At 42.5% G+C, this 23,366-nt stretch overlaps 3 protein-coding genes across 4 annotated transcripts in view; all 3 read right to left on the reverse strand.

Moving 5' to 3' along the window:
* Window positions 1-12,489, reverse strand: part of LOC137861856 (protein C19orf12 homolog) — a 33,513-nt gene extending 21,024 nt beyond the window's left edge. The window contains exons 1-2 of one of the 2 annotated variants that reach the window (XM_068693415.1): window positions 12,430-12,489; window positions 11,999-12,066 (exon numbers count right to left, since the gene is read on the reverse strand). The gene's annotated coding sequence lies outside the window, so the exon portion shown is untranslated. The other variant, XM_068693416.1, reaches the window with a different exon arrangement.
* Window positions 5,561-8,241, reverse strand: C10H19orf12 (chromosome 10 C19orf12 homolog). Its single transcript, XM_068693414.1, has 2 exons — window positions 8,082-8,241; window positions 5,561-6,579 (listed from the first exon to the last, which is right to left on the reverse strand). Exons 1-2 carry the CDS (start codon window positions 8,239-8,241, stop codon window positions 6,314-6,316), a joined length of 426 nt encoding a protein of 141 aa, XP_068549515.1. The 3' UTR covers window positions 5,561-6,313.
* LOC137861849 (uncharacterized protein F13E9.13, mitochondrial-like) overlaps window positions 8,122-23,366 on the reverse strand; it is a 49,458-nt gene continuing 34,213 nt past the window's right edge. The window contains exon 7 of the mRNA XM_068693405.1: window positions 8,122-8,258. Within this exon, the coding sequence (XP_068549506.1) occupies window positions 8,251-8,258 (8 nt within the window). The 3' untranslated portion in view covers window positions 8,122-8,250. The remainder of the gene's footprint in view (window positions 8,259-23,366) is intronic.

A 23,366-nucleotide genomic window follows, 5' to 3' on the forward strand; every position in this document is an offset into this window, starting at 1 on the left:
ATTCTCACAGCCAAATGCTCCTTAAGCTTGCCAAGGGCAAGGGTGCTCTTGGGCCTCACTTAACCTAACACAACGTCCAGTTTCTCTTCACCACTGGTACATGCAAAGCTGGAATTTTGAGAACATTGCTATGCAACAGCATCGTCCTGCCATCATGAACGCGCTCGCCAGCTGCTAAAATTACTAACAGAAGATTGGCCTGCAAAGCAAAGGCCAACTGAACTAAAATTTCAGTAGTGCACGTAGCATAGACCAATGTTTTAATGATTTACCTACCTTTGACATGGAGGAGATATATATATATATATATTTTGTTAATTAGGTAATAGTAGGGTAATAAACAGGTTGCATTGTGTGTACACTATTAACCAAATAATATACAAATCAGTTCACAGTTAAAAAGTTAAAAAAAAAAAAGGATTTGTTTAAGCAGTTCTCTGATGTGAAGAGTTGATGCCTGTCATTCTCCTTGCTCCTGTCATCACTGTTTATTAAACTTGTCTGTTTGAACCAATTTTGATTTTAGCTATAAAAGAAGCATGAGTTTTGGTCTTTTGCTGCATGAACACAAATACTGTCAGCGACTTTTATGTGACTTTCTAGAGGAACAAACTGAACACTTCTAACAAATCTGGCAAAGATGCTGGAATCTTGAGTGAACAATTATATAAGGCTCAAAGAGAAAATCATGCACAAGCCTCTCAAACAGATGCATGGTAGTGCTGTACCAGAAGCCTCTCCCAAAGCAGCGTTCAGCTGAGGGAGGCTTTGTGTCACACAGCTTTCTAATACTGCTGTTCCTGTTGGATGACTGACTTGGCAATGCAGCAGCACAGAAATTTCATAGGGTTCTCAGAAACTGCCCAGTCTTTAGTATCTCTACATTTTTTGTAACTTATTTGGATTTCATAGAAAATACTTGACTTGCAATGGAAATCTATGAAGCACTGACTTAACAAAAACATGAGCTGTGAAAACTAGGCTTACACAAAACAAAAGCTGTCAGGAACAGAGGCCGGTTAACAAAGAATATGAGATGTGGCTGGTAAACTTCACCAAGAAATGACTTAATACTGCTTATAACCTAAGTCTTTCCAACTTGATGATAATAGCTTTGAAGCCCAGAGGGGAGCAGGACCCACATGAACAGCAATTAAGCATGGGCCAGCCAGCCATATGTGAGTAGTAAGCACTGTTCCTAAGGCAGTGGCGCCCAGGCAGAGCCGGTGGCTTTACCTGGCTTGTCAACTCACCAGTGGTCACTCATTCTTTCCAAACTGGCTGGTGCTCAGCTCATAAAATCCACTTGTCCTTCAGTATTCATAAGGGCAGAATTGCCCTCCTCTTGCTGATTGGGCATTTTCTCATTGTAATGAAAAGTGACACACAGCCGCAGTAAACTTCAGGCAGTCATAGCTCACATGAGATAAATACCACTAAAAAAGAAAAAAACTTAATCAGGGAATGTACTTGAATTCTAGTCATAGCTGGGCTGATATTTGTGATCTAATGCAAATTCACCGAAGCCAAGGATTTAAGAGACTAATGGAAAAAAAACATATCCCCACTTTTTATAGAAAAAAATAGAGGCAGCAGAGACAAGCAAATTTGAGAATTAAGCTAATTGCCACTAGATGGCATATCTCAATGGCTAATCTATGTTGGAATTCAGGATTGCTTTTAAATAAAGCATATAAATAAAAATTCCCTCTGTTTGCTAACGTAACACTTGATAATTATGCTTGCTTTCTATTTTTAAACCAGATAACTAAAAAAAGACCAGGGGAAAAAAATTACCTAAAAATACAGCATCTGCCAGTGAAAAATCTAGCTTGATTCTGTCATATCTACAACCAAACCAGGTTAATAACCAGCATCACAGGTGGATTTGTTATATAAATATGTACATCTACCTATAGTGACTCAGCTGCTTCCTGAAACTGCTGGCACTGCTTTACCTTGTTTCCTCAGTGATGCCTCTGTCCTACACTTAGCCTGGACATTATACAGCTGCAATGGATTTCAGAGGATGTCATCCCCTGCCTGTGGCTGTTTCCAATAATGACAAGGGATGCAGTGGTGGACAGCCACACAAGTACCGAAGAACACTAGCAGATTGATATTAACACATTCTCACACAGGTCTTTTCCTCAGATGATCAAATTTGCTGAATAGTTCTTTTAACTTGCCCAAATACCCCAGTAACGCGAAGATGCAAATACTGTGGTGACCTGGACACTATAGCCTGAGTCTGCAGTCAGAGAAATATGGACGAATTTGATCTTTCTGCAGCATTCAACAGCATGAACTGCCATAAATTGTTAAAATAAAAACACTGAATGTTGTGGGTTCCCATGCTTATTCTCCCACAGTAGCTACGTATCATAGAATCATAGAATCATAGAATATCCTGAGTTGGAAGGGACCTTTAAGGATCATCAAGTCCAACTCTTGACACCGCACAGGTCTACCCAAAAGTTCAGACCATGTGACTAAGTGCACAGTCCAATCTCTTCTTAAATTCAGTCAGGCTCGGTGCAGTGACCACTTCCCTGGGGAGCCTGTTCCAGTGTGCAACCACTCTCTCTGTGAAGAACTTCCTCCTGATGTCAAGCCTAAACTTCCCCTGCCTCAGCTTAACCCCGTTCCCGCGGGTCCTGTCGCTGGTGTTAATGGAGAAAAGGTCTCCTGCCTCTCGACACCCCCTTACGAGGAAGTTGTAGACTGCGATGAGGTCTCCCCTCAGCCTCCTCTTCTCCAGGCTGAACAGGCCCAATGCCCTCAGCCGTTCCTCGTACGTCTTCCCCTCCAGGCCTTTCACCATCTTCGTAGCCCTCCTCTGGACACTCTCCAACAGTTTCATGTCCTTTTTATACTGTGGTGCCCAGAACTGCACACAGTACTCGAGGTGAGGCCGCACCAGCGCAGAGTAGAGCGGGACAATCACCTCCCTCGACCTACTAGCGATGCCGTGCTTGATGCACCCCAGGACACGGTTGGCCCTCCTGGCTGCCAGGGCACACTGCTGGCTCATATTCAACTTGCTGTCTACCACGACCCCCAGATCCCTCTCTTCTAGGCTGCTCTCCAGCGTCTCATCGCCCAGTCTGTACGTGCAGCCAGGGTTTCCCCGTCCCAGGTGCAGGACCCGGCACTTGCTCTTATTGAACTTCATGCGGTTGGCGATCGCCCAGCTCTCCAACCTATCCAGATCCCTCTGCAAGGCCTTTCCACCCTCAACAGAGTCCACAACTCCTCCAAGTTTGGTGTCATCGGCAAACTTGCTCAAAATACCTTCTATTCCTACATCCAGATCGTTTATAAAAATATTGAAAAGTACCAGCCCTAAAATGGAGCCTTGAGGGACCCCACTGGTGACCGCCCGCCAGCCTGACACAGCCCCATTCACCATAACCCTTTGGGCCCTGCCCGTTAGCCAATTGCTCACCCATCGTATGATGTTTTTATTTAGCTGTATGGTGGACATTTTGTCCAGTAGGATCCTATGGGAAACCATGTCAAAAGCCTTGCTGAAGTCCAAAAAAATCACATCAGCTGGTTTCCCTTGGTCCACCATACGGGTGATCTTATCATAAAAGGAAATCAGGTCAGTTAGGCAGGACCTACCCTTCACAAACCCATGCTGGCTGGGACCAATGACTGCTTTGTCCCCCAGGTGCGCCTCAATAAGTTCGAGGACCATCTTCTCCATGATTTTACCAGGCACTGACGTGAGACTGACAGGCCTGTATTTGCTAGGGTCTTCTTTCTGACCCTTCTTGAAAATCGGCACAACATTTGCCAGCTTCCAGTCTACCGGGACCTCTCCAAATTCCCAGGATCGTTGAAAAATAATTGAGAGAGGTTCCGCGATGACGTCCGCCAGCTCTTTCAGCACCCGGGGATGAATCCCATCTGGACCCATGGACTTGTAGGGATCCAGGTGGAGTAGCAAATCCCGCACACGTTCAGGGTCGGTTGGGAGTTTGTCATCCCCACCGTCCCGGTCCTCCAGCTCAAGGAGGTCTCCTTAACTACAGGTGGTTATTTACTACTTCTTGTACATCCAAACTCACTTGAGATAAACAGCTGAGCTGCATTCTTTTCTTCTTCTATTACGAGCAGTGAAAAGTATTTCAGACCAAACTGCAAATCTTGCTGCAAACCTATTCCTACCCCTCTGAAAATAGGTAGCTGCCACCTTCCAAGGAGTTCCATGTACATTAAACCAATTAAATAGTGATACAGAGAACAAACAATTCAATCACTTCTTTCTGACTCTACTTCAAGTCACCTGAAAACATGTGTAAATTAAATTTATAATGGCTAAGAGCATGTTACTCTGTAGCACAGAGTATGAAGCTCCTCAAGAGCTCCGTGGCAGTAAGGTTTAACATAAGCTAGACTGGCCCCCAACAAAATTCCAAACAACTTAGTCTAGGTTTCTCTTCATACACTTATAGCTCATAATCCCTATACACTACAGTGAAGGCTGAAAGTTTGTGATTAAAAACAGTTTAACATTTCTAAGTGTCTAATAAAAAGCATTTGAAAGAATACCCCAGGAACAGAGTAACATTGGACAGAGCAGGACTGGTATTCACATAATGTAAGCTCCATTTCATGGCTATGACACTGGCATGAGCCATACAAATTAATTCTGTACCTGAATTCTGAGACCCAATTTATGAATACCTATATAAAATGAAAGCCACTATCCTGATGTCTGAATCCACAGTGTAATCTGCTGGTGATCTGTTTAAATAGTGGCTACTACTAAATTCATTGAAACCAACATCTTTTCTACAGCTTACTTCTACTTCACATTTGGATGTTAAATTTTCTCATGTCTGTGTTCAAACTGCCAACTGCAAGAGGGCTGGTCTCTCTCTCTTAGTGTATCATTCAGTCATCTGCTGCCGTTAGCAGGGTGTTATTTTAGAAAGAGCAAACTTAATTTGTGAATTAATCACAAAATTGCAAATATCAGCCTTCATAAAAATAGTATTTTAGAGCATGTGAAGCCTTAAAAAGCAAATTGCAGTGTGTGCAAGCTGTCAATTAAACTGAAAAAAAAAAAAAACACACTGATTTCAGGTTTGTATTATGAAACTACTACAAGAAGGTAGGAAGTTCCCACTTACCATTTGCTTCCGTCTTCCACTTCACTGAAAAAGTGTTTTCAAATGATAAGAATTATTGCCCTGCACTCCAGGCAGGAAAATAAACTGTATTTACCAATGGCAACATATACCTACAGAAGTAAATTAATCAAATGTATACAACAGCAACTTTTGAGTTAAAAGCTTCCCCACTGAAAATCCAACTTTGATAAACCTCAGAGAAACACACAGAGAAATCTTTGTTTTAGGGGAAAAACAAAACTATCAGAGCAGTTTCACTTGTTCCAACATTAAAAAAAAAAAAAAATGTACATCTGCACATATTTCTATTTACAAACTTGTTTCTCAAGTGCCTTTAAACAAATGGTGAACTACTGGCTAAGGTATTAAGTGCCCAGTTTTAAAGAGTTCATTTACTCTAAAGCAAAACAGAGCCATTATGATGCTTCTTAGGAATATTTTAATGAAAACAGAGGAGCAGATGTTCAGATCCAGGTGGGAAACTGATGCTAATATGACAAGCTAATTCTAGAGATAGTATAAAAATGGCAGATTTCCCTCCCCCCTCTTTTAATAGTCTTCTTGCCATACCTTCCCGTTCTAGGACACCAGGAACAACTAATTGTGTACAGTAGTTTCCTGTTGCTTTGTCTGTTTAGGTATTGGCTTCACTACTTACAGAAAGGAATACTCAAGAAAAAATCTCAAAAAAATAAAGAAAGGCTTGAAATTTTTGAATTCACAGTAGAAGTACTTTCTATTAACTCTCCTTTGCAGGACTCAAAAGATAAAATTCTTCAGCGTTCCTTAGCCACTTTGACACCTACAGGCCGTTACAGAAGAAATGTAATCCTGTTTGTAGAAATGCTTTACATTCCTAAATAAAATACAATGACTTTTTTTTTTTTTTAAACCGTGTGCTACATTACCATTTGAGAAGTGTAAGTCCCCCTTCAGTGATTTTGAACTAAATTCCGGTGCACATTAATTCAAAATTACATGGCAGGTCATAATTACATAACAGGAAAATACAAAAGACTAGTTTTACAAACAACAAACAAAAAAATGAAAAAGATACTTAGATTTGTCTAACTTCATAATTAATAATTATAACTAATAATTACTATGTTGAAGAATCACAATTGTCAGAGTAGAATTCATTACAGTGTAAAAACCTGATCTGGAAAGGTTTATTCTCCATACTGTATCTCTGCTCTTAGCTCTCTGGAGAGGTAATTCATCACCACTCCTGCCAACTTCTGCTGCAGACTCGCATTTCCCATTACGAGAGCAGTCAGCTGAACGACATCAGTCCAGTCTAAGCGCTTGAGTATATCCATTGCTTCATCATAGAGTTTCTGCTGCTCAGTAGGAGGCAATTCCAATAATATCTGAGGGACTGGCCTGAACTGTCCACTATTCATCCAGGCACCAAGTAATCCACCAAGTGCTCCTCCTAGAAAACAGAGAGAGATGTTACCCTCTAGCAAATGATGGTAAAACCTGAATTTCTATTCAGAGGCATTCCCACCTGTATAAGAAATCTGTGCAGAGTTGCATGGACGGGCACATTTACGTTTACTTTCAACAAGGTTTACACATGACGTTCAAAGCACCAAAAAGGATTTTTACAGCTTTTTACATCAACAACAATCACAAAAGAACTCCACACAATCGAAGCTAACAATTTCAAGCTATAATTCAGAAGCAAAACAGCATCCTTTAGGCAGCCGTCTTTTTAAAATACGCTCTATTATCATCTAAATCCCTCTCCATGGAAAAAACAAGCACTGACAACTGCCTTATCAGTGGCCATTAACATGTCATCTCTTACTATAGATTCCCAGAATGATCAGAGCTTTCTGTTTCTGCCAAGCCCCAAATAGCACCTTCCCACTGCACCCATGAAGTCCACACCTCAGAAGGTAGCTAACAGAGATTAAGACCATCAACTTTGTGGGGTTATTCAGGCACATTCAACCTTTCACCTACCAAATCAACACCCCACCCCAGCTGACCAAGAAATGCTCCGGTAAGAAGTGTGGTTGCAGGTCATCAAGATGAAGGATCCCGCATGGCTGATGTGATTACGACCAGTAACAACAGAAAGTCGGTGTCATGGCCCTACGCTGACATTCTCTTTCAAAGGGCTACCAAACTTACAGAACAATGCTTTTCAACAGTAACTCACGCAATTTATAATGCTGCCCAGAGACTGCCACTTACTCCAATACCAATAAGCCCTTTAAATTTATGGAAGTGCTCACAAGAGCAAAGACTATTCAAGGGCTGATGCACATGCGACTTTTGTGACTCTGGCCTTTTTGTAATTTTTAGAAAGTTTCCCAGATGGGGGAAGAAAGTTCACCAACAAACGGACAGCAGGTAGCTTTAAAATACAGAAATAAAACATTGTTTTGCTGCTCTTCTTCAACCACCACAACTGCTACCACTGTCTCTCACGCTCCTGCCACTGCCTCACCCCTCATTTCCACTCCCTTACTGCAGTGCCGGAGCAGAGCTCCCAATAACAAGCTGTCAGCTTGCTCTCAGGATTGTGCTACACTATTGACACTGGTACGCCTCAGCATATGGGAACCAGCACTCTACCCATCTAAAGCAAACAAACTTCTAATAGCTCGTTCCATGGCCTTCAGAGGAGTCAATACCTAAACTTCTGCTCTGTGTATGACTTTCCATTCTCAACAAAGGAGTTTAAATCAACAAGGTTACTGTCACCCTGATAGGAAACACCTACACATGCCTTTTGATGCACACCTACTTAACAGCACCCTTCTGAACAGCTAAAATACTCAATGCCATCTTGAAACAGCTCAGTTGCATGAAATCCTGCCACTACACATCCTTTAACCTACTCGTACCTACTACATAGACTCACTAGTTTCTTCACTCAGGGAGTTAACCACGCTTCTTACTCCTAAATCAAAGCACACTTACCTACAGCGATACCCGGTGGGCCTCCCATCAAGCCCCCGAGGAACGCCGTTGCACCTGCCACCAGTGCTCCTCGACCGGAGTGTTTCACAGCAGCTTTCATTCCCTTCTCCTGGGAAACATGGCACAGCAGCTGCATCACGTCATCAACCCTGACAGGCATCTTGGCTGGTTATGGTCCTGAAAAAGATATTTCACTGAAGTTTTGATTGATGCAACATGGACTAACTCTTGCTGGATTGAAGCACAGTTCTGGAGTCTATGCAAAGCAGAGGTAGAGTCAATATGGGGGAAAAAAAGTGGGAGTTTCCTTCACAGAAAACAACTAGTTTATAGGTAGTGAAAATGCAACTGAAACCACAGCAATGAATATTATAAATAATATAGCAGTAATAGCAATGAAAGATTGAACTTTCCATCTGAGTCTACAGCATATTATCTTAGTCTCAAGCCATTACCATGTTTATACAGCCTTGCATATGGCTTCAGGAGAACAACCAAACAGCCCCGTTCAAATATAACTAGTAGATTGTAGTTTACAAATCTGCCAGGCATCTCCTCTTTGTCCTAATTCTTGCCATAAATTATTTGCTTGGTATTGCTTCTCTCCATTTCCTTACTTGTTTAAACACTTGCATTAAGATTTCAGTTGGCAGAAGACTGGGGTTGTTGAACCAAGGTCTGGCTACCGTGAGCAGGAATCGTAGAGTCACTCCGGTCCAAAAAGACCCTAAGACCATCCAGTCCAACCTTTAAACGAGCACTGACAAGCCCACCACCAGGTCTACATCTACATGCTTCATGCTCTCCAGGTCTACATCTACATGCTTCTGGAAGACCTCCAGGGATGGCGACTCAACCACTACCCTGGACAGGAAGGGCCATGGGGAAGGAGAGAGGAGGCAGAAGAGAGAGCTGGGACTGGGAATAAACGGGATGCACCAGAAACAAGGGATGTGTGTGTACGGCAGGGTGGGACTGTGACCAGAGGGATCTGGCAACCCTACCAGGGCATTCTGCTTTCCCAAGTGGAAGTTACATGGGCCACAGGAAACTCAGCAGGAGCCAGGAGATGCTGTGCAAAGCGGAAAGTGCTGCAGGTAATGCACCAAACATTACCTAGTTAAATTATTACTGATATAGGCATGCTTTTGGAATTACTGCACATTACATATTAAAGAACATATAAGGCACAGTGCTGCAGGTATCAGCAAGTACAGTGAGCAAGACAGGAGACTAGATGAAGAGATACTATAGCTTCTTTGCTAAAAAACAAAACAAAAACCAAACAAATGGAATGCTTCCCTGAAAAAAAAAAAAAAGAAAAAAAAAAAATCCTACCCCTTATTTAGCTACTAATGGTTGTGTGCTGTTAAGCCAGCCACTTGAACCACACTTCTTAGAAATAAGTTACTATTCTAAATTTTCCAGACACCCAACCTACAATCTAGAAAAGATTATCTGCAAAAATCCTGATCCCTCACAACAATGACCAAACTCAACCACCGCTCTGTTTACATACAGTGTTTGAGAACAACAAACACTGAAAAATAAATCTTTGGTTTTGAGTTTGGTACAGCAATAAGATACTGTCAGCTTTACAAATACTTTAATACTAGGAGGACAGATACTAAAAATATCCTCCTCTCATATTGCAAAAGTAAGCTCAATACCAGTGAAACACTGTGCTTCAGAGCACTGGGATCAGAGAAAAACCCATGAAGAGAAGAAATTATGCAACTCAAAACAAACAGCAGAGTCCATGGAGCGTTCAGTAAATAAGGCAATAGGACTCGGCACTGAACAGTAAGAACAAGCTTGCTCCTGACACAAATACCTTTCCTTCTGCACTACACATCAGGAAAGGTCTTGCAGGAGGAAAGAAAGAAAGCACATAACATGATTAAAAATATAATCACACACACCCCGAAGGCACAGAGGCATTGTTGCACATGCAACTTTGCCCCATCTCATAGTCAAGCATTTGATTTTCCAGTCTCTAGAACAGATTTTACCGCACACAGCATGTCATAGCTCCTCAGCCCGAGCCAACCGTGGGTCTTTCTTGAACAGCTCTCCCCAGTGCAAAGTTTACATGAAGCACTATCACAGACTTCCATATTAAAACGTAGCTATTGTGAAAGTGAAAGGTTTCTTTTGCACTAAAATGGCTGGCTCCAAATTATCTGAATGTCTGCAGTACCCAAGCACTGCTGACAGCGAACAAAAACGTGTTCTTTGGGAAAGGGAGCAAATATGCTCTACAGCTCCATAGACACACAGCAGGAAATTCGTCAAATAGTTGCATTCCTCTCACTACTTCATTCGTCTTCATGCCAGCCTAAATAAAACATCACAGTTCCTAATTTTACCACAGTAGCTTTTTTTTTTTTTTTTTTTGGTCAGGCTTAGGACACATCAGTGTATGAGAGTAACAGGGTGTGTTGGTTGGTGACAAAGTAACACGCTCTGCTTCCATCATGTCACTCAATAAAATCCAAGCTCAAAGTAATAAACAAATGGCTGCTCTGTTCTTCCCGGAGCAGCAAGAAAACAAAAACAAAACAAACAACTTGTAGAAAGCACACTAGTCTGGTAATGTTGAAAAACAAGAAGAAAAGTATTTCTTTTTAACATAGCAACAAGTAACCAGTTTCCACCCAGAATAACATCTACACCAGCTCTCTAAACCTGTAACTGGTGCAGAATCCAGTTCTTTCTCCCAACGAGAAGGAAACCGACTTCCGTGTGTCCTGCACCAGCTCAGCACAACCTCAGACAATGGCCAGAGTGCTGAATTTGCTTCTTCTCTTTGGGCTAAACCAAAGAATTTCTCATGCAAAGTTCTTCAATATGAAGGCTTTGCAGCACTGACAGGGCAGCACAATACAGATCTTGCTGAGGATCAAAGCTAACTACATGAGGCTAGTTTTTCTGACACCTAAAGTAAGCCGGGCTCTTGATGAGCTCTCAAGGCCAGGTTCAGCAAGTACTTCAGATTTTCCCTCTCCCTTACATTTTCTCTTACAGCAAGCCAATTTATTCTTCATCTGAAAAGCTGCTTTGCAATTGGTTTCCTCTCAACTTTCCTAGCACTTACTGCATGCTTTATGGCTAGGCCACAGGATACACAGGTTTTTGTGAAGAGATAAAGGAAAGTATAACTATTTTAAGGTTTAAATATTTGGTTGGAAGTCAAATGAAATGCTAGAGAATCTCTAACTACCTGGGTGGATAGACCTGCAACAGTGGTTAGCATCTACCCAAACCTGTGGCTCTCCATCTGAGAGGACTTAATGCCAGAATGCTTCAGGAATCTCAGAATTTACCAGAAGTTGAAAACACCCTGTTCTGCCACAGCATATTCCTAAAAATGAAGAATTCTGCATTTGAAAAATGAGATTGTTACCTCAGATAGTCAACCTCGTGGGTATCACTAACCAACAAATACAAACTTTCTACCCGTCCTTTCTTTCCTGCATCATCTGTTCCTTTTTTCCAGCCTAATTCAGCCTCTTGCTCACCTGCAAGCAAGAGCACCATAATGTGTCCCCCACCCACCCGCAGTCAAACTGGCTTCTTTTCCTAAACCAACGTAATTCTAACACACATGAAATAACTTTTTGTGATCAAAGAAACCCAAAGGTGAAGCATCAGGTTCCTATAGGATGTCGGAGCTTGCTATATGACTAAGTATCGGCTGGCCACAAGTTCCTTATCACTTAAGAAACGCCAGCCCTACCCAATCGTCTTTTTTAATCTACCAATTGAGCAGAAACTGATTTCGTTTCCCAGCTAGGTTTTCCATTTCAGAGAACAGATTCAGGAGTTACAGGCCCCTTGCATCACCTAGCTGCACTGAAGCCAAAAGGAAAGGAAAAACGGCAGACGCTCGGGGAGCCGCTGAGCCTTGCAGACACCTGGGGCGGCCCGCTACAGCCGTACCTTCTGGATTCGGTCCAGCTTTAAAGATGCTTCCTCCGACTCCCTGCAAAAGCACCAAGCACACGCAGTCACTCAGCGCGCCAGGCTGAGCACAGCACGCCCGCAGCCACGCCTGGCGTTTCTTTGCGTTTCAGTTCTCCTGCGGAGCCGGTGCCGGGCGCTGCGCCGCGAAGGGCGCTCGGAAGGACGCGGCCCGGCGGTGACACGGAGGTGACACAGCCCCCAGGGGCCCGCCTCGGCCCCGGCCCCGGCCCCGTCCCCGTCGCCGCGCCTCCACCTTGCGCCCACCTCCCCCAGCCCCCCCCGCAGGCTCGCCCCGCTGGCAGAGGCCGTGCGGCCGCCGAGCCCCCCCCGGCCGCGGCTCCTCCCTCGGGCCCGCTCAGGCTCCCGGCCCCGGGCTTCCTACCTCGGCCGGCGGCCCCGGGCCCGCAGGAGGAGTCGGCGGGGGAGGAGCGCGGCCCGCGGCGGCGACCCCGGCGGAGGGGCGGGGAGCGGAGCGGAGCAGCCCCAGGCCCGGTCCCTCCTTCCCCACCCTCTCCTCGGCGCCCCGCCGCAGCCGCCCGGGGCTGTGCTCGGCCCTGGCGACGCCCCGGCTTTCGTCAAGGGCGAGCGCGGAGCCCGGGGGAGCGCCGAGCAGCGGGCGGCCCCAGCCCCGGCTGAGCTACTGAGGAAAAAGGAGGCCCGGGTCTGGCCAGAACAACGCCATCAGGGCACCCCCGCTGCGAGCAGCCCCCCCCGGGTGTTTCCGTGCCCCGCTCAGCAGGGCCAGGCAGCAGCCCGGGGCCGCGCGGGGCGCCAGGCTCTGAGGCACCACCCGCAGCCGTGAGGGGCTGGGGCAGGGCCCAACAGCTGTCCCGTACGGGCTCTGCAAACACCACGCTGCGTCTGAACACCAGCACAATCCTAAAAAGGTCGCTGCCTAACGTTAAAAAAGCTGTTTTACAAGAATAGATTACTGTGAGGGTTTTGTTTTCTTGTCAGCTAAGTCTTTGCTACGATTTCATCTCTGATTTAAAGTCAGCCATCTCCCCTCAATTCCTCGTTGAGAAGATGCAAAAGCAGGATGCGAAGAGGAAAGCACATCACTTACAATTCTAGTCTCTTTCCTGTGGTTGCACTGGGGACTTTTTAACCTCCCCATGCTTTATATGATCACATAAAATAACTCTCCGTTTAACAACTCAAAATGTTACAGGTCTGCTGGTGCTCCTGATTTTTATGATTTGGATGTAAAAAGCGAATGTAATCCCTAAAATGAACAAAGAACCAAAATGCCGCGTACATTTGCTAAAGTTCCCCCTTCTTTCCTAGGAGCAAAATTAAGAGCAATGAAGCCTGCTGACCACTGAAGGGGGGAATTTTTATAAGTCTATCCTGAACTGAATTATTAAGTCAGAACTCAAAGTAAGGATAAACACTAATAATTTATTAGGACTACATCAGCAGATATTATGCCATTTTTTTTCTATGCTAGAAGTTACTATAATGAAAATGTGAGATAATTGTGCAAAATGTATCCTCTAAGTGGTACTGTAAATCACAGTACACTCTCCAAGAAATTTTGACTCTGTTAAAATCAATGGGAGTTGGCCACTGTAATCAGTTGGACACAGATTTCCTTCTGCACATAGTTACCAGCCAGTATCTGATGGTGTGCCTGTTTTTTTGGTGAGCATTAACCTACAGACATGAATCCACACACCACACAGTCTGCCAAGCGTTCTGTGAGTTTTTGCTATGTAACCATGCAGAAAACTACTATTTTTAGTCTTACTGAAGCAGGAAGACCCGCAAGAGATTTTCTCCTGACCACGTTTACTGCCCAGCTGGCTCCATCTGGTGGCTACCCGACCACCTAGCCACCTCAGGGGTTCGGTCCACACGTGCCCTTTGGGAAACCATGATCTTGAATGAAAGAGATAGCTCTGCCGGCTGTATCGTCTCTTACCGGATTGTGAATAACATATACCTGTCACTGTAATTCCAGCATGTGTTTATGTCCATTTCAACAGAAGAAATAACTAGCACCTGAGATAAACATCCATATGCCTTTTAAATTCTAGGAGGTGGTAGAGTGAGAGCAGTTCAAGGAAGTCCTGCTGCAGCTTGGATCCTGCCAAGGATCTCACTGTGTTTTCCACAGTATGCTAGGCTCTTATAAGTAGTAGATGGCATTTCTATTCCTATACTGGTTCCCTTTGCCTTTTATCAGCATCCACTCACTATTTAATTTCCTTTAGCAGGATGTTTTGTGCCTTTTTCTTCTTCAGGTTACCAGGAACTCTGTACTCCTAAAAAGAAACAGGAAAAGAAAAATCCCCTAATTTGCAGCTTTTGACATACTCGGAGATAGGCCAAAGGGGGGCCAGGAATGATTTCAGCTGGAGATTGGCCGTTGCTACCAACAGACTGATTCATTCTGGCTTCCTGCCTGCTCTGTACAGGGTCTAGAGAAAATGTCCATCAGGAACAGGCTCAGTGCTGGAGGAATTGTCCTGAAATACCTGATACAATTATCTGAAATACCTATTACCTTCTCGGGAAACCATGGCAGATTTGTAAATTGAGGCACTTAATCTTGTTAGGAGGGGGAAAAATAGTTGAAGACACTGGTTCTCTAAACTTTCTTCTGTGCCAGAGATTCCCTGAGAAAATACAAGGGTTAGGCAACTGTCCGTGGCAGACTTGTAGTTTCATGTAGTTGCACTTTTTTATCCCATGCAATCTCTAAATTTCTCACTATTACAATGTCAGGAAACAAATCTACAAAACATGAGGTATGTGCAAGTAATATAGATCAACGTGCCTTAGTCTGTAAAGCACCTAAAAACGTGCAGTGAGATTCCCCTTCTGTGCCAACGCATTAACTTGTATACTGGTGAGGACGGCTTAATTCACAATGTTATTTCATCAAAGCACGTAGGAAAGAAGAAAATGGAAGAAATTCTGTGCATTCCTTAGAATGTGCAATGGGAGGGAGTGGTCACAGAGAAGAAAGGGGACAGGAGATGTAACAAAGCAGGTTTCTGACCATATCCAAGCTTGGAAGGGCAAGAGGTTTGTATCAGTTCCTCCCAGCTCAGCTCTGTCTAATGTCTGGGGTTCCACACAACCTGTATCTCTCTCTAGATAAATACAGAACCACCACATGCATGCTCTGAAGGGTCACAGGAACAAGAATCTGTTCTAAAGGAGTCTGCTACTTCTCTTCATATTATAATTTGAATCTTCCCTTCTTGAAAACACCACACTTAGTATTTTAACTTCTTCATATTACATTCTGGATTACCAAGAAATTGTGAACTTCACAAAACGAGGCACAACCTATACCGAAAGAGAAAATAAATAAATAAAAGCAATGCATTAGCACTTGAACAGAGCCCGGCTTTTCCTGTAAGGGAAATTCTGCAGCTACAGAATGGCTGTTTAAAAGGAATCATGCTTTCTCCAGAGCTCTGTGTAATGACAAAAGTAAAAAGAAATTCGAAAAGCAGTAACCTAACTCCAATTTTCACCTATTAGCACTCTTCATCTCAGTGCGTGCAGGTGTAAATAATATAGTAAAAATGACAATTTTACCCAATTCACTACAGGAAGACACAATAGGAGGCTACAGAGATCCACTACAAGCAAAGCATATGCTTGATGGCAAATCTTTTCCCCATTTCCTACATTAGATATTCATCAGGGTCTGACTTCTAATTGAATGCAAATAAACGATATAACAGGTTTTTGCATATGAAGTGAAGTTACAGAACATCTGTCACTTCACAGCCTTTCAGTGTACCTTATGTGACATTAAGCAAAAAGAAGGTTTGCCTCATCAGCTTGTAGGAAACAGGGTGAATGTGGAGAAGTGTGTCTGAACTAAATCATTCCACTGCTGCTCTAAGAGGTGCTTCTTTGGTCTCTCTGCACATACTCGCAAGTGATGAAGTGACAAGTTGGGCATAATCAGTTTCAATGCCAAAACGATGGACTACCGGTGCAGAAGGTCACAAAACACTATTAATTACCTCGTATCATCTCATTCTTGAAGGATGATCCAAAAATACAGGCTAGTGCTTTGGAATAAAGTATACATCGCTAGCTAGTGCTATCCAAGCTGTTACAGATAATTAAAGTATGTTTCCTTAACTGCAAACAGTACACCTATCTTCTGCTCTTCTAGACTCACTATAATAATCATTTATGCTGTGGTTGTGTGGTGGTTTTTTTTTTTTTTGTTTTTTTTGTTTTTTCCTCCTCAGCAGCCTAATTCAATAATTGCATTTACTGGCACAGAGTAGCCATTCTGTAATGTTTTCAGAAAAAGCTACAGTGAATATGAATGTAAAAGTCAGTGTCCCGAAATTAGTTTCTATGTTCATATGTTATAGCATGCCTGAACACTGAAGTGCAAGGAAAATCCTGGTAAAAATGAGCTACACAAAATATCTGTGAGGAACTAAATAAGAGAATCTCCTACCACCACTTCCCTCCACTTTTTTTATTTTCTTCTGAATTTACATATCTGAGGTTTCTCCATACCTCTAACTAAAGGGCACAAAAGGCAGACAAAGTTCAAAATCAGATCTAAAATGTGTACAGTAAATGCAGGTAAGAATAAAGCATTCTAGTATCAAGGATGGAAGGATCGTATTTGAAGGAGTCTGGAATGACATCAGTGAGATTTCCATGGTTGATACTATTCAGTAGTAAAGCAATCCATATTGTAACTCAGTGCTTGTGGAGCCTGAGAATAGTAAATGTCTGGCTACATAAAATTCTGGCCATAAATATACAGTACTTCAGGGACACAAAGAGTAAAATTTTAACTGATTATAAGTCCCATCAGAGTGAAGGGTCCATGGCTAACTTCACTTCCAAATTTATACCAACGTCACAGGTGCTGAAAGAGAGCCCGACATCCACATAGCTGTTGGACAAAGCTTCCTGTTCTTCTGGGAACACAGAACAGTTATCTCAAGCCTTCCTGGGTCTGAATTCTGACAATGTGACAGGCAAGAGGAGAGGGGCTCAGATTCACTGAGGAGGAAGAGAAGAGGCCAGCTGACACCAATTGCACTCTCTGATTTTGTTTTCTCATGTGACTTTTTGGAGGCAACATGATGGAAAGATGAATTTGAATCCCTCTGTACTATGATAGACCAGATTCAAAGCTTCCAGAAGCCTTTGGAAATACTCAAATGTCTTAAAATGGAATTTTCAGACTTGGCACAGTTGAGCACATTATGTTTTAATACTGTCTCTTCAGCTACCTCTCCTTTACTTGCAGTCACAAGGGTGTCACCATTTGGGATCACATAATGCCTCGGTGGCTACAAGATTGTCTAAAGAGCTATAGCTAAGCTAAATGAAAAGCAGCATTTATACTGTATTTATAGTTGTTCTAGGATGTGATCTAGACTTTGAAAACAAAAAGAACTGGAGTACACCCATTCTTTACAAACTATAAAGAAGCCCTTTGCTGGCTTTCTGCAGGCCTCATTTTGGGAACCAGTCTTCAAAATCTCATAAATAGCTGTCTCAGGAGTAAAATGATGTGCATTCAAGACCTTTAATGGACAAAAAATTTATAAGGGGCTTGTGCCAAATTCCTTTACCTACAAGAGTGTGCATACACACAGCCTTGAGATGCAAGTGCCACTGGCGCAGACGGCACCAACCATGCAAATGACTGAATGATAGAAAGGGAAAGAACTGAGCAGCCCCTTCCTTTTCTGTGATAAGTTCCAGGGGACCTTTTATTCTACCCTAAGCATTAAGTTCTCAAGTCTATTGAAAAGACTCACAGCAGGATATGCCAATCTCTATACCATGGAAGAATAAACGGCTAAGATTTTGCCGCAATTAGAATAAACAACTATCCTTAATTTCTGTCAAACGGTAGATGTCTCCCTTTGCCAGTATTTGAAACGTGTGTAAAATGTTGTTAGGGTACACATCCACAGCAAGCATTACTCTTTTTTTTTTTTTTTTTTTTTTTTTTTTCCAGCTTACGTTCCCATAATGCCTTGTAGAAAAAAAATCCATGGGGGACGAAAAGATAACACTGAGTCCAAACCCTGAGAACAGAGCCCCATGAAAGCAACAAATTATAAACTCGACTGAAGAGATTTTCTTCAGAAAGATCACAGGTCTCATGCTTTAGTCATGGCCTGTTCCTTTGCCAGCAGGTTCAGAGAGTGATCTGTGAGAGCTAAGTGATTTCTTTCAAGTAAGCTGCTCATGATGACTACAGAAACCTCAAGGATTACAGTACACAAACAATGGGAGAAAAGCTGCTTCAAATAATACACCCAGACAATGGAGTTGCTGTTCTGGTAGCAATGCAAAATATGGACAGGGATTTAAATGAAACGGGTGATATCTGTATACTTTGGAGGGCTCATGTGTGCCAAATTTGGCAGCATGAGTGTTCATATTGCTTGTTGCTCCACCCCTCAAACAATGAGGCTAAACCCCATATGTGCAGAAGTTGGTAGAGCACAAGCAGTTTTGCTAATCACACTGCATGCAAAAGCAAAAAGACAAAGGGAACTAGTAATGCTTAGACTAGCATGGGGGAAATAATTAAGCATGAATGAAATATTGTATGTGGATTTGAAATGAATGCAAGGCATTCTTGGAAACAATTGTGCTGTTTCAGTTGTGCCGCTTTCCCCCCTAAGTTTCACAAAGTAATTTGCATGTCATTTAAATAAATACCATAAATTATTGCAAACTTTTTGTTTTTATCTACATAAAACAAAACACTCATTTCCTTTATTGTTTGGATTACCTGACAAGAGTGAAATGCAGAGGTCTTTCAGAATACTTTCCCCCAAATACTACAGGTTTTTTGTGTATGCCTTGCACAGGCAATCAGTGCTCTGTGGATCTAACAGCGGTACAGGAGCAGATATTTCAGTTGAGCCAAGCTGCAGCTGCAAGCTGGTCAAGGGTACCGGGATGTGGTACGTTGCATTTGTCAGGGTTTCATGACCCCTCGTGAAAATCAGAACAGCCTCAGGGCTGCTCATTCGCTGGCATGCAGTGCTCCCTGGCCAACCCTACTGCTTTTCCTGAGATAGCTTAGCTGTTTGGAGCTTAGGCACACAGAGGTAACAACAGCAAGTCTACAGGTGTAGTGGACTGGGCACGAGCCTCCTGGAGTGCTTGACAGCATCTGCAATGGATGCTCTCCAGCTTTCACACCTTGGGAGGTTACAGTAATGTTAACTCTTGTCTCTGATGAATTCTGCTTCCCTTTGAGAATTCATGAGGTTTAACTTCAACAACCATTAACTTAAAAACCTACACTCTTTTCTCTGATACTCTTACTGTTTTCACTGACATTCAGTGTTATCCATACATTATCAATTCGATTTCACCTCCAATAAATATTTGCTTTCCTTCTTGGCTATATAAATAAACACCTTAGAGTCCTTCTCAACCTTGCTTTCTCTTCTCATGCTCTCAGAGGGTCAACAAGCTGCCAATTCAGAACCCTTAGCATTCTGTGCATTCAGTTAAGAAGAAATCAAATTAGTGAAATACAGATGCTAATCCAGGAGAAACTGAGTGCAAGATCACCTTAAAAGTTGAGTAGGTACACATTCCTGTGCAGGGTCACATGGGGCCTGCTAGCCACTGAAAACTAAATAGAGGTACCATCATCCGAAAAAAAACCACAAGTGATCTAACCTTCTGCAAAAGAAGCAACTGAATATCTATCATAATTTGTAATGTTTTGGTTATAAGATACTAAAAGCTCTTTCGGACTTCTGACCTGCAAAGACTGCCTGCAGGTTTCCTCCATGCTGTTTGTATTCACATCCGATCTCTCCTTCCATGCTCTCTCCAGTTTCAAAGAAACCCCCCAACAACTGTTCTCTCTTCTCAACTATCTGCTTTTCCCCATGGTCTGTTGTCAAAATGCGTCCAACACTCCAGATTGAAATCCAAAGGAACTCATTATACAGATGCTCTTTCCACAGAGGAATATACCAGGCTACTTTTTGTTGATAAGCCAAGGAATTAAACCTCTTCCCATTTTGGATATGGAGGCATTTACTTCTGTGAACTTGGCTTAGTGGACTCCTAAGTTTTGTATCACCGCAGAGCAAGTAAAATTGACTGGATCTAACTTCATGATTTCCAGATATCACTAGGGTGTGCTGTAGATCATGAAATTTCAGTAAAGCACAGTTGTTAACAGGGAAAAATCTAGCTACTATACTAAATATTTTAAGTTAATTACAAACACAGAAACAACTCAACACTGACTCAAATTCCTTTTAAAAACAACATAGACAGTCAAGAGAGGTAACAGACATTAACAATTTAAACCATTTTTGTTACACAAGCTTGGTAAGCACACTGCTGTATGCAACAGACAACTAATGAGAGTTAGTTTGAGAGAGAGTTAAATGAGAGAGTTAAATTGAATCACCTAAACCACACACAGGTAACTATGAACCAGGCATGCCATCCAGTGGGAAGTGAAAAAAAATGGGAGTAGAACCAGTATACCTTTATATATATATAAATATATATATATATATATATAAAAGAAAAAACAAAACAAAACAAAAACAAACAAGCAATAAGGGTCTGTTTGTGGAAAACTTTCTTTGATAAAGATTTATGAGTCTGTTTCAGTCACTGGAATTCAAGAGGGTAACACCTGGGACTGCAGAGTCAAGGGCTTAATAGTATTATTTAAACCAATTAATGCATATAAACAGTAGCTCTGAAATTCACAGCGAGGCTAACAGCCCAACTGAACCAAATCCATCACAAGGTCTGTGCCTGTCAGAGAGCAGCTCAGTACCAGGGTGCCCAGCATGGAGCAACGGCGGCCAGGAAGGTGACTGCAGGCCCTTGAGAAGAGGAAGTGCCAGCTCCTGGCTCCTGGCTTCCACCTGCTCTGGGCCCAGCAGGAGGTGGGCACCCATGCTACAACCTGCATGCAACTAGCTCAGCTCTAAGCTGGAAGCATCTCCCAGCTCTTGTACCTAACCTCCGACTTGAGAAAGAAACAAATATCCTGGCACACCACCCCGCAGTGGCCATCAGCTTTTGGCACTGTTAACGGAGCGGTAGTGCAATGGGAACCTAGTGGAATAAGGATCTTGAGTCAAACAAGTGTTAAAGCACGGGCTTAACTTCAAGTATATTTACACCAACAACCACAAATACAAGTACAAGCTTAAAAACAAGCACCTACTTAAACACACACAAGCTCAAATGGCTTCCTGCACTGATGTCCCAGCTATCAGGCACATCGCTCACTATGGCATACCGGGTGACGTGGACAGAAACGCCAAGCAATGCTTCAGTAGGCTGCAGGAACTGGGCTTGGTAGTCTTGCACCATGAACCATGTATTCATAACAACTACTTGTATTACTATTTGTAGCATCTAGGGAACCCCAATCAGGGCTCTATTGTGTTACAGACTGTAGAAGCACAGAAAAGTAGGATGGGTCTTATAATGAGTACATCACAAGCCCCACTACCATAATTAACATTGATTAGCATCGATGCAAACAGCATGGGAAGACAAAGATTGAGCCAGTCTGGAAGCTGAGGTACTCTCTCACCCTTTAAGGTGGCTCCTCTGATTCTCAACCCCATAACAGAGGGGAGGCTGTTTCCATCAGGGGAGGCTGCAGCCCCCAGTGCTCCCAGTTAGCAGCTCCCCTGACCGCATTCTTGGACACAGGATTCAAAGAGGCATCTTTGTCACTTACTAAGACAGTCTCTCCTATCACAAGCAAAAAGATCACACAATCCTGCCATTAAAATTATCAGGAACAACTATAAACTAGCTAAAAGTGTTTTTTCTTCCTACTCAGTGTATGCATCTCTCTGGAAATATGTTGCTCAGGTTCGCTGAAACAGCTGGGCTAGGCTGCATGCATATTTATGCATACACCTAAACACTAAAGAGAACCTGTGATTTACCATAACACATCAGTATTAGGCATGAAATGCAATGGCTAGAATTGGTCTAAAACAAGAATCAGGCAGATATTCAGAATATGTAAAACAGACAAAGTCAACACACCACTACTGAATCTGCTCCTTAACACTCACATGGGGTATTTTCCCTGCTTCCCCACGCCACCACCTTCCTTCCCAGCATTTGTTACTCTTTCCAATACTGCTGTGAAGCGATAACATTGTGAAATGAATAGTGAAAAATCATAGGGTTGAATATTTTGATTATATTCATAAAATTACCCTAATTAACTGAGATACAAGACTCGAAACTTTACTGTGAACCATCCTCTCCCCAGAATGTTTTGAGTGTTTTTAATGCATAACCTAAATAAATGCAGCCAACTGAAGTTTCGCTTTCACTTCCAGTGCCACAGAAAGTACATCCACAGAAAAACAGTTACACTACAAGTTTTGTTCAGTTCTCCATGACTTAACTCATGTCACAACCTAACCTACAATCTTGTATATTCTTAGACCCAGTGCATGTCTCAAGACTTCTGTGTGCATTAAATTGAACGTCTATGTAAATATTTGCAGGAGTGCACTGTAACCACAATTTCAAATGCACTCAGGATATGTTTATGTGCTCAGCTACAATTAGGCTCTGGTGTTTTGCTACCTTTGTTGTTCTGGTAAAGTTCCCTATTTTATTTATTTATTTAAATATGCTTCTTACAATTTCACTCACAGGGAAATCAAAAATAACTCTATTAAGCCTAAAAATCAACTTGGATCTGCTAAAAAAAAATTCATTACACTCTCAGGATCCCACCAGCTGGGCTTGTCTGCTTTAGGTTTTACACCCCTGAGAGCTACAAGCATGACTGATAAAAATGAACAAGTTTACATGAGAATGATGAAGAGATCCATTTTTAAAATTTTTACTTTGCCAAAATACTGTCCAGGGTGCTTGTTACCAGAATACATTTGTTTGTGGCAATTTCTCACTTTTAATACCAAATTTATGTTACTTATGCATTTGGTGAGGTAATGTCCAAATACATACAGTTCCCTATTTGTACTTCTTTCAGGTTTGCTCATTACATTTGTTAAACTATTTAATTCTCAAGGATCTACTAGAGACACAGTGAAGACCCCCTGAACACCAGTTAAGAACAAACTTGTAGTGAGAATAAATTACACATACAGATCAATTACTACAAATCCTGTAAAGAGTAAGACCTTATTACATAAACATCTGCTGCAGAATTAAATCTGATACGTTATTAAAAGCCTTCCCCACCCAAATCAAACAATGGAAGTATAACAGTTACCAGATCAGTTAAAAGAATAAACCTATTAAATAAATAAATTTGCTCTACACCAATTTATGTCACTGTGGTACTTAAGG

Source organism: Anas acuta, chromosome 10, assembly GCF_963932015.1.
Source record: "Anas acuta chromosome 10, bAnaAcu1.1, whole genome shotgun sequence".
Classification (NCBI taxonomy): Eukaryota; Metazoa; Chordata; class Aves; order Anseriformes; family Anatidae; genus Anas; species Anas acuta.